The sequence below is a fragment of the Schistocerca serialis genome, chromosome 2 (genome assembly GCF_023864345.2).
Source record: "Schistocerca serialis cubense isolate TAMUIC-IGC-003099 chromosome 2, iqSchSeri2.2, whole genome shotgun sequence".
NCBI lineage: Eukaryota > Metazoa > Arthropoda > Insecta > Orthoptera > Acrididae > Schistocerca > Schistocerca serialis.
Window position 1 is genome coordinate 65,305,170 of NC_064639.1, and position 12,185 is coordinate 65,317,354.

Consider the following 12,185-nt stretch of genomic DNA (forward strand, 5'->3'; position numbering starts at 1 on the left):
GCAGCACATTGAGGAAATCAGAGTTAATTAATATCATTCGATTACAAGAGTTTACATTTCATCCAGAAGTATTCCCAGCAGCAAGATCGAGACTGCAATGTGTATCTTATATAAATTATTTCTACAGATTTGATGATGACAGTATTGAAAAGCCTTGCACCCCAAGAGAAATAGTGAGACTAGATCAGATTTACCCTTTCAGTAGCAAACTATTTAAGCAAGAAAAAGAGACTGATCCATCTAGAAAGCTTTTATTTGAGATTAAAAAAATTAGATTGAAATTTAATGAAAAATTTAAAGCATGGTCTGTTGACTACAAAATTCTGTTTAACAGTGCTAATATTGCCAAACTTGATACCATTAGTGAGAAAAAAGATTATATAACCGGGGTGTATATGACCTGGGACAACTGGGAGATCCAGGGAAAACCCCCAGAATTTCTTCATCCGGGTGAAAACCGGGAAAAATCTGGGAATTCTTTAGATTTCCAGGAATTTTTCATTGTTATACTTTTCTATTAAATTTTTGTAATTTTGGCTGGTAAGAACCGATACTCTAACAAACGATGTTACTGTATCCCGCTACTGCAGAATAATACTTCAACAATAAAACATAAACGAGAGAAAAATAAATAACGAAAAAAACTTAAATTGCAAAGGAAATATGCCATACACAACAATGGCACATAATGCTCGTGCAAGCGTCTGCCAACAGCAAAACGTGTCAAAGGCTTTTATATTAGATTTGTTTTAGCAGTTACAAGTGGGCTCATGCGCATGCGCAGTTGAGTCGCGTTTGAGTAGTAGATTCTCCCACTTCTGGCTACAGGAATGTGGCTGTTGGCTGTGCAAGCAGTCGCAGCAAGCAGCCACATGCTACCGGGGAAAGGGGGTGCCAAATTCATATTCTTGAGGAAGAAAAACTTTTTTCACAAATTGCCTAGCATCCAGCGCACGTTGGTCTATTGATTATTCATATGAATTTGAAACACATCCCTGTTGGTTTTTGAACGTTTTGAACACTTTTTAGTTGATTTCTGACTGAATCATAATTTGATTTTTGAATGCGTGCGTACTGTACACGTGATGTTTCTGTCAGGAGAATCCTCGTTGCATCTGGAAATAAACTTTACGCAGACCAAAAGGGGATGGGGCTATACGAGCTGAGTGGAGTAAAGCCAAACGGATGAATGCCAGTTGCTGTCCGATTATGTGGTTGATTGGGTTTGCGAATGATCAGCGTTGTTATAATTACTAGTGAAATCCATAGATTCAGACTACCAGAATGGAAATAAATGACTAACAGGAATAACAGGTGAGAAAGATTATGTGTTATCTTCTCAGTGTATCCAAGAAAATGAAATTTTGACAGAAAATTTTTTGTCGGATCGCTATACTAGTACGGGCCAGTTGTACAGTCCCTGGCTAACAGCCGCTGGAAGTAATGCGGAAGACGTGTTGTACGAACATGTAACAACGCCTAACCGGAGAATAATCGTGGGATAACTAAACTTGTGTTCCTGGCAGGGTTAGTGAAGTTAATCGGCGAACAAATTTTGAGAATGGCGGGAATAGCTACAGAATTGGTGATGACAAGATTGTTTGTTAGAACGAGGAAGGAGAAGAAACTGAGCCATCATACAAATTTTGGAAAAATAAGACGATTCCAAATTTATATAAAAATTTTGTAATACTACTTTTCGATCTCATGCATGAGAAACTGGTGCGTATGAATGAAATGTGAAACTATTTCCTAACATAAAGCTTTTTGGCAATAATCGCTTTGTGGACAATGTGACCTATTCTACACCATATTTTAAATCTATGTGACGATTCTATGCTGATTATATTTCTGTGTTTTGACGATGCCATTATGGCCGTATCACTTTAGGACGTAGTGTAAAAAAGATCTGAAGATGGTAATTACAGACTGAAACCAGTCATTGTCTAAATAATTCATTTGTGATCAGAGACTGGAATAAACAAGCATTAAACAATATATAACAAATTTACAGAATTTTTATGAGATACTCTTGCATGACCAATTAGATAATTGAGATATAAATTTTATTACAGAGCATATGGTTCAGATGGGATATAATTTCAAGGATTATTATGTGGAAAATAATACAGCTACGAATATTTTCATAGCTGCATTCACTACATCGAATGCAAGACTCAGATTATATGATATGTTTGGTAAACTTGGAGAATCTGTTATATATTTTGATACCGATTCTCTAGTATATATTGATAATGGTGAAAATAATGTGGAAACTGGCTGTATGTTAGGCAAATGGACTGATGAATTGGGAAATAACTGGATTGTGTATTGGGCTTCAACCGGCCTGAAAAGTTACTTATTGTTGTTGTGGTCTTCAGTCCTGAGACTGGTTTGATGCAGCTCTCCATGCTACTATATTCTGTGCAAGCTTCATCATCTCCCAGTACCTACTGCAATCTACATCCTTCTGAATCTGCTTAGTGTATTCATCTCTTGGTCTCCCTCTACAATTTTTACCCTCCACTCTGCCCTCCAGTACTGAATTGGTGATCCCTTGATGCCTCAGAACATGTTCTACCAACCGATCCCTTCTTCTAGTCAAGTTGTGCCACAATCTCCTCTTCTCCCCAATTCTATTCAATACCTCCTCATTAGTTATGTGATCTACCCATCTAATCTTCAGCATTCTTCTGTAGCACCACATTTCAAAAGCTTCTATTCTCTTCTTGTCCAAACTATTTATCCTCCATGTTTCACTTCCATACATGGCTACACTCCATGTAAATACTTTCAGAAACGACTTCCTGACACTTAAATCTATACTCAGTGTTAACAAATTTCTCTTCTTCAGAAACACTTTCCTTGCCATTGCCAGTCTACATTTTATATCCTCTCTACTTCGACCATCATCAGTTATTTTGCTCCCCAAATAGCAAAACTCCTTTACTACTGTAAGTGTCTCATTTCCTAATCTAATTCCCTCAGCATCACCCGACTTAATTCGACTACATTCCATTATCCTTGTTTTGCTTTTGTTGATGTTCATCTTATACCCTCCTTTCAAGACACTGTCCAATCCGTTCAACTGCTCTTCCAAGTCCTTTGCTGTCTCTGACAGAATTACAATGTCATCGGCGAACCTCAAAGTTTTTATTTCTTCTCCATGGATTTTAATACCTACTCCGAACTTTTCTTTTGTTTCCTTTACTGCTTCCTCAATATACAGATTGAATAGCATCGGGGAGAGGCTACTACCCTGTCTCACTCCCTTCCCAACCACTGCTTCCTTTTCGTGCCCCTGGTTTCTGTACAAATTGTAAATAGCCTTTTGCTCCCAGTATTTTACCCCTGCCACATTCAGAATTTGAAAGAGAGTATTCCAGTCAACACTGTCAAAAGCTTTCTCTAAGTCTACAAATGCTAGAAACGTAGGTTTGCCTTTCCTTAATCTTTCTTCTAAGATAAGTCGTAGGGTCAGTATTGCCTCACGTGTTCCAACATTTCTACGCAATCCCAACTGATCTTCCCCGAGGTCGGCTTCTACCAATTTTTCCATTCGTCTGTAAAGAATTCGCATTAGTATTTTACAGCTGTGACTTATTAAACTGATAGTTTGGTAATTTTCACATCTGATTTCTTTGGGATTGGAATTATTATATATATATAAAGTTACTATTATGAGAACAATGTTAAACAGAGATGATAGTAAAGGGATTCACTCTAAATTACAAGAATATTCAAAAGTTGAATTGCGAATAGACAACAAGGCTAATGGAGAGTGAAGTGAAAGAAAAGATGCAGCTAGAGTACAATCAGATAACCAGAGATGTTGATACTAAAAATCTGATCAACAAACAGGTTAAGAAAGACTTCTCATTTCGGTATGATAAGAGTGGTTCTAAAAAATTGTGATACTGTGCCATGTGGATATCAAATATCTTCTAATGTAAAGAAAAAATTCATACCACATTCCTTATACAAGTAAAATAACTTAGTTAGTTATCTTTTGTTGTATTCATTGTTACCTAATTTTTTGGTTATAGAATGAGAAACTTTTAAGAATGATGAGTAGGCTTTAATGTAATTTTGTAATTTTTTTGGTAAATTATCTGTGAATTATGCTTTGCTATTGTTTTTACAGTTATGAAAAAGAGAGCTTCTGAGTTGTCTATTTCATCCCATAATTCTGTATCATATTCCTCTAAATTATGATTTTGACTTCTCAAATGTTCTATAATTAAAGATGGTTTAAAATATTCATTGCATGTATTACATTCAACTTGTCTCTCTCATGGTTTATTATTTCTGTCGGCAAAAATGTCTAATTTAAGTTCATCCCGCACATTAGTCATATTTATAATATTATTTTAATCTTATTAAATTTTTAATCTATATAAATGGAGGTTCTACTGAAGAAGCTAAATAATGCGAGCAGTTCTGATTTGTTTAAAAAGATTAGTGAGTAAATGAATGGTATTACATTACTGATTGTGAACGTTTGAAAACTAAATATGGGGAGAAAATTTCTATCGAGCTCAATAATAAATTTAAAATTAATTTGCCAGAAAGGTTTAAAAAATAATAACTAACTGGGACTTTCAATTTTTTAAAGATGGTGACTTGAAACTAAAATGTAAAGTAATGTAGAAAACTAAAAATAATGATTACAAAATTCATGATCTGGAGTTCGTTGTGTGATTTTGAAGTAGCTTTTCGGTGGGTCTTTCGGGGCTCGTCAAGAGTCTTTTTCATTTCCTGGGTGCGTTGGGCTTGCTTGCAGAATTATCCATGGAAATGATCTACGAGGGCACCCAACCTACACAGATACTACTTATGCAGAGAGAGATTACTGCTTAAACATCATGCATGAATTAGACTGAAAAGCTAAGTGCATTGTAAGTAACAGAGGTGGGAGGGGGCGGTGAAAAATAGATGGGAAAGACAATGAAAGAGGTAGAAAACTAAAACAGAGTGAAACAATGAGTAGTTACAGTGAAGAAATGCTGAGACAGAAGGAATCAATATAAATTAAGGCCAGGTTGGTGGCAAGAAGTAAGGACATGTTGTAGTGCTAATTCCCAGCTGCAGAGTTCTGAGAAACTCGTGTCTGGGGGAAGAATCCAAATGGTGTGTGTGGTGAAACAGGTGCTGAGGTCACTAATGTTGTGTTGTAGAGCATGCTCTGCAACAGGATATTGTGAGTTGCCAGTGTACCATCCTCTGCCTCTGCCCATTTGTCCCAGTTGATTATTTGGTTGTAGTCATGCCGATGTAGAAGGCCGAACAGTGTTTACATAACAGCTGGTATATGACTTGTTGTTTCGCATATGTTTTTGCCAGTTAGAGGGCTATTATACCTGGTGGTAGGTGGGTGCGTAGGGCAAGTCTTGCAGTGGGGATGGTCACAGGGGTAGGAGCCTTAGGGTAGGGAGATGGCAGCAGAAGGAACATAGGGGCTGACAAGAATATTGCAGAGATTGGAAGGGCAATATAAAGTTAATCTAGGTGTGGTGAGCAAAATTTCAGACAGAATGGATCTCATTTCAGGGCATGATTTTAGGAAGTCATAGCCCTGTTGGAGTAGCTGTTTAACACGTTCCAGACCAGGATAATGCTGAAACTGTTTTTGGAGGGATCAGCAGTACTAGGGTTGGATGTGATGGCCCAAGAAATCTGCTTTCTAACTAGGTTGGTGGGGTAATTGCGTGCAGTGAAGGCTGAGGTGAGAATGTTGCTGTATTGCTGTAAAGAGTCTGCATCCGAACAAGTATGTTTGCCTCAGATGCCAAGGAATTGAAGTGTTCCCCAGCCAAAGTGTGTCCCATTGATGAAATCAAATGGTAGTCAGAAGGGGCCAAGTCTGTTGAATACGGCAGGTGGGGTAGCAACTCCCAGCCAAGTGTTTTGATTGTATCCTGAACCAGTTTTGCTTTCTGTGCAGGTGCATTGTCGTGTAAAAAAATTAGTTTGCCATGTCTTTTGGCTCATTCTGGTCTGTTTTTGATCAAAGCGTAGTTCAAATTGATCATTTGTTATCTGTAGCGATTAGTATTCACAGTTTCACCGGGTTTTAGAAGCTCATGATACGCCACGCCTTTCTGATCCCACCAAACACAGAGCACTGTCTTCTTGCCGAATTGATCTGGTTTTGCAGTCGATGTTGATGGTTGTCCCGGATTAACCCACGATTATTCCCATTTAGGATTCTTAAAATAAATCCATTTTTCATTGCCAGTAACAATTAGATGCAAAATTGATTTTCTTTCATGTCTTTGAAGCAAAATTTGCCAAATGGTTTTTCGGTTTTCCATCTGTCTTTCATTCAATTCGTGTGGCACCCATTTTCCACTCTTTTGAATCTTTCCTCTAGCTTTCAAATGGTCAGAAATCGTTTGTTGGGCAACATTTAGCATTGCGGCCATTTGCTTCTGACTCAGTCTCATCTTCATCCAATATTGCTTGCAATTCGGCATCTTCGAACTTTTTTGGTGGTCTTCCACGTTCTTCATTTCTTACATCAAAATCATTATTTCTGAACCGTTGAAACCACCTTTTACATGTTGCTTTTGATAGAGCGTGATCACCATATGCCTCAACAAGCCTTCGATGCGACTCTGCAGCACTTTTTTTCAAATGAAAACAAAAAATTAATGCTTTCCGCAAATCATCACTTTCTGGTACAAAATTCAACATTGTTAACACGATGAAAACATATGATGTTGTTTGTTCTGTGACTTGATGTATACTAAATATCTTAGCCAGATGTCATACCAACCAAACAAAAAGAAAAAAATTAAGGCTCATTCACAACAAATGTTCTCTATCGACACATTTGTATCTTAACGCTCATTTCATACCGGTACACCTGGTAAATACTGATCTATCAACAATGTAAGGAAAAGATACATTACTATTCGCTGTATGGTTGACATATTCATTTGCAGACAGGCACAACAAAAAGACAGTTACACCTTTAGTCTTTGGACAAAGCCTTCTTCAGAATGTGAAACACACACACTCATTCATTCATTCATTCAAGCAGGCATACCTCATGCACACATGACCACCATCTCTGGTGTTGTGTGCTTGAAGTGTGCTTGCTTGTGTGAATATGTGTGTGTGTGTGTGTGTGTGTGTGTGTGTGTGTTTTTTTTTTTTTTACTGAAGGAAGCTTTGGCCAAAAGCTAAATGTGTTGCTGTCTTTTCATTGTGTCCGTCTGCAACGCAGTGTGTGACCTGTACGGCGAGTAGCAATCTATCTTTTGCTTATATTGTTGATATTCCAACCTGGAGTTCCATTGTTCGATTTTACTGAACTCTCGGTTTAATAAGTCATGGCTGCAAAATACTTCCACAAATTATTTACAGAAGAATGGAAAAATTACTAGAAGCCGACATTGTGGAATATCTTTTTGGGTTCTGGGAAGGTGTAGGAAAATAGCCGATGGGCATGAAAGGGAAGCAGTGGCTGAGAAGGGAAAGAGATATGGTTGTAGCCTGTCCCTGATGATGATCAATTTATACATTGAGCATGCCGGGAAGGAAACCAAAGAAAAATTTGGAGAAGGAATGGAAGTTCAGGGAGAACAGGTAAAAACTTTAACGGTTTGCCAGTGACAGTGTAAGGGTGCAGTAGTTGTTCGGAGGTCAAGAGGCTTGCACAGGAAGCAATAGAGTGGAGAGCTGCATCAGACTAGTCTTTGGAGTAAAGACCACACAACAACAACAATGGTTAAGGAGGTATGTTTGTAATTGCCCCCTGAACTGGTGTCAATCTGATGGAATTGTTGTAAAGTATAGGATGCCAAAGGGTTTACGCTCTTTACAGCTTTTACTAAAGTTATAAATGAGCTGCCTCGGAATACGATCAGTGTTTTTTTTTTTTATTTTTATTTTTTTTTAAATGTTGCAAGTATCAGTGTTAAAGATTTGGAATGCAATGCAAATTAATCAGCAAGTAGAGTAGTTGGGAATATAAGCACTTGACTTATGAGAGACAGGGAGAGTTATTAGTTATTCTGAGAGTAGTTTCTGATAGTAGTTGACAGCTGCTCATTTTTTTACTCATTTTGTTAAATATATATCTAGTTTCTCATTCCATTAATGAATAAATATGTCCCAAAGGGCTCCACAGAACCTGCCATTTATAATCTACATAATTTTCTGTTTCATTTATATGCCACATGTGCTATACATACAGAATTTAAAGTCCAGTTTTTCGGTGTTTGTGTATGTCCATTTCTTGAGGAGCGAACATACTAGTCAGTACTGGTTAAGACTGGTTTGATTCTCCACATGCACTGAAAGTCATGCAATGAGGCAAGAGCTGATGTGTGGCTAAAGAAAATAATGATCATGATGAAAGATTAAATAAAAAATGATGGTGTGAACACATTTGAAGGTGGTGCCCTTTAAAACTGGAAAAATTGTGTAGAGAAGCCTGTGTAGAAGAAATACTATTTAGTGTGAAACAGCAAGCTCAAAATCATGGTTGTAACAAAATAGAACATATGATGCAACTAAATATAGCATTGGAAAGTCCTTTGTAGAATAGAAACACTCAAAACCGCAAGCTTATATATTGTATGACAGTGCAGATTTATGAGGAGCTTTGCATATCAGTCTTCTTGTCTACTAATTTTGAAGATATGGAGATGATATCTCACAATTTGCAGCTCTGTTCATAGAACTGATCTCAGTGTCCTTGTTCAGAGTATGGTTCCCATACTTTAAGATGACATCTATTGTCAGCTCAAATTATATTTGTAACTAAAAATTACAGAAGTTACGTCAGAACAACATTTGAACATTATTGGGTAACATTTTAAAAATCAGTAACGTGTAAATACATTGAGTGATAATTGCAATAAAGAATTTTGAAACAAAACTGCAATTATATCCCAGGAAACTAAGAAATTGAGATTTTTAGGAATATAATGTGTGAATGGACTTTTGCTGTGTAGTGCAGGAACATTCTTTTTCCTTGAAATTTACTTAATTTTGCATCAAGTTTAAAGTAATGTGTACTGTAGCACATTACAAACCGTGTTATCTTTTACTTGCACACCCATGCTGCCTGCCCCACCTGAGCTACCTGTTTTCTAATTCCCCATTTGTCTCTATCTAGTCAGTTATTATTTCCTACTTTTTCATCCTCATTTTGTTTTATAACTATTAGTCCACTTTCATTTTCATGTGACTCTAAGAATGCTCACAAAATGTATTGTTTTTGCAGTTGAAACAAGTCAAGCAGGCCCAGGAAACTTGGAGGTCACTGTGAATGGTGGTAGGGTACCAACATCTGCTCAGGCCCAAGGTCCACACACATATGCAATTTCTTTTACTCCTAGAGAGGCAATTGTCCACACTGTTGACCTACGCTTCAATGGTGAAGATGTTCCAGGTAACTTATATATATTTAATAGCAAGAAATCAGCAGTTATGTCTCACCATTTTTATGTTTTCTCAAATTAATTACCCTTTTGATGACAATATGGAATATACCAGAACTAAGTATTGCATCGGGCAAGCAGGGGATGGTTATGTGAGAATAATCAGTCAATGACTTCAGAACTATGCCAAAAATAAATGAAAAGACCTACTACCTATTATATTTAATCTTTTAAAGTGGAAGAGAACAAGCAGCTTCAAAAGTGTTTAGGACGTTAAAACGGCAGATTTTTAGCAGTATGAGCATGCACACACACGCGCCAAAAACACCCACACCCACGCACGCACGAACAAACACACGCGTGCACACATCCATGCATGCGCGCGCGCACACACCCACACACACACACACACACACACACACACACACCCAAGGCATTACCTTACATTAGTTCTCCCTGTCGATCTCGTCATCCTCTCTCCCTCTGCGCGTCGCCTCTCCCCCTCCCTCTGCGCGTCGCCTCTCCCCCATCTCCCCTCTCCCCAATTCCCAATCTCGCCTCTCCCCATCCCCTCTCCCGCCTCTCCCCCTCTCTCCTCCCGCCTCTCCCCCTCTCCCCTCCCGCCTCTCCCCCTCTCCCCTCCCGCCTCTCCCCTCCCGCCTCTCCCCCTCTCTCCTCCCGCCTCTCCCCCTCTCTCCTCCCGCCTCTCCCCCTCTCTCCTCCCGCCTCTCCCCCTCTCCCATCCCGTCTCCCCCCTCTCCCATCCCGTCTCCCCCCTCTCCCATCCCGTCTCCCCCCTCTCCCATCCCGTCTCCCCCTCTCCCATCCCGTCTCCCCCTCTCCCATCCCGTCTCCCCCCCCCTCTCCCATCCCGTCTCCCCCCCCCCTCTCCCATCCCGTCTCCCCCCCCCCTCTCCCATCCCGTCTCCCCCCCCCTCTCCCATCCCGTCTCCCCCCCTCTCCCATCCCGTCTCCCCCCCTCTCCCATCCCGTCTCCCCCCCTCTCCCATCCCGTCTCCCCCCCTCTCCCATCCCGTCTCCCCCCCTCTCCCATCCCGTCTCCCCCCCTCTCCCATCCCGTCTCCCCCCCTCTCCCATCCCGTCTCCCCCCCTCTCCCATCCCGTCTCCCCCCCTCTCCCATCCCGTCTCCCCCCCTCTCCCATCCCGTCTCCCCCCTCTCCCATCCCGTCTCCCCCCTCTCCCATCCCGTCTCCCCCCTCTCCCATCCCGTCTCCCCCCTCTCCCATCCCGTCTCCCCCCTCTCCCATCCCGTCTCCCCCCCTCTCCCATCCCGTCTCCCCCCCTCTCCCATCCCGTCTCCCCCCCTCTCCCATCCCGTCTCCCCCCCTCTCCCATCCCGTCTCCCCCCCTCTCCCATCCCGTCTCCCCCCCTCTCCCATCCCGTCTCCCCCCCTCTCCCATCCCGTCTCCCCCCCTCTCCCATCCCGTCTCCCCCCCTCTCCCATCCCGTCTCCCCCCCTCTCCCATCCCGTCTCCCCCCTCTCCCATCCCGTCTCCCCCCCTCTCCCATCCCGTCTCCCCCCCCTCTCCCATCCCGTCTCCCCCCCCTCTCCCATCCCGTCTCCCCCCCCTCTCCCATCCCGTCTCCCCCCCTCTCCCATCCCGTCTCCCCCCCTCTCCCATCCCGTCTCCCCCCCTCTCCCACCCCGTCTCCCCCCCTCTCCCACCCCGTCTCCCACCCCGTCTCCCCCCCCGTCTCCCACCCCGTCTCCCCCCCCCCCTCTCCCACCCCGTCTCCCCCCTCTCCCACCCCGTCTCCCCCCCTCTCCCACCCCGTCTCCCCCCCTCTCCCACCCCGTCTCCCCCCCTCTCCCACCCCGTCTCCCCCCTCTCCCACCCCGTCTCCCCCCCTCTCCCACCCCGTCTCCCCCCCTCTCCCACCCCGTCTCCCCCCCTCTCCCACCCCGTCTCCCCCCCTCTCCCACCCCGTCTCCCCCCCTCTCCCACCCCGTCTCCCCCCCTCTCCCACCCCGTCTCCCCCCCTCTCCCACCCCGTCTCCCCCCCTCTCCCACCCCGTCTCCCCCCCTCTCCCACCCCGTCTCCCCCCCTCTCCCACCCCGTCTCCCCCCCCTCTCCCACCCCGTCTCCCCCCCTCTCCCACCCCGTCTCCCCCCCTCTCCCACCCCGTCTCCCCCCTCTCCCACCCCGTCTCCCCCCTCTCCCACCCCTCTCCCACCCCGTCTCCCCCCCTCTCCCACCCCGTCTCCCCCCCTCTCCCACCCCGTCTCCCCCCCCTCTCCCACCCCGTCTCCCCCCCTCTCCCACCCCGTCTCCCCCCCTCTCCCACCCCGTCTCCCCCCCCCTCTCCCACCCCGTCTCCCCCCCCTCTCCCACCCCGTCTCCCCCCCTCTCCCACCCCGTCTCCCCCCCCTCTCCCACCCCGTCTCCCCCCCTCTCCCACCCCGTCTCCCCCCTCTCCCACCCCGTCTCCCCCCCTCTCCCACCCCGTCTCCCCCCCTCTCCCACCCCGTCTGCTTGTGTCTGTATGTGTGGATGGATATGTGCGTGTGTGCGAGTGTATACCTGTCCTTTTTTCCCCCTAAGGTAAGTCTTTCCGCTCCCGGGATTGGAATGACTCCTTACCCTCTCCCTTAAAACCCACTTCCTTTCGTCTTCCTCTCTCCTTCCCTCTTTCCTGATGAGGCAACAGTTTGTTGTGAAAGCTTGAATTTTGTGTGTTTGTTTGTGTTTGTTTGTGTGTCTATCGACCTGCCAGCGCTTTTGTTCGGTAAGTCACCTCATCTTTGTTTTTATATATAATTTTTCC

General features: G+C 43.7%; 1 protein-coding gene across 1 annotated transcript in view; it reads left to right on the forward strand.

Moving 5' to 3' along the window:
* The window catches only part of LOC126456767 (filamin-A), an 885,319-nt gene that overhangs the window by 676,585 nt on the left and 196,549 nt on the right, over positions 1-12,185 (forward strand). The window contains exon 29 of the mRNA XM_050092525.1: positions 9,239-9,406. Within this exon, the coding sequence (XP_049948482.1) occupies positions 9,239-9,406 (168 nt within the window). The remainder of the gene's footprint in view (positions 1-9,238; positions 9,407-12,185) is intronic.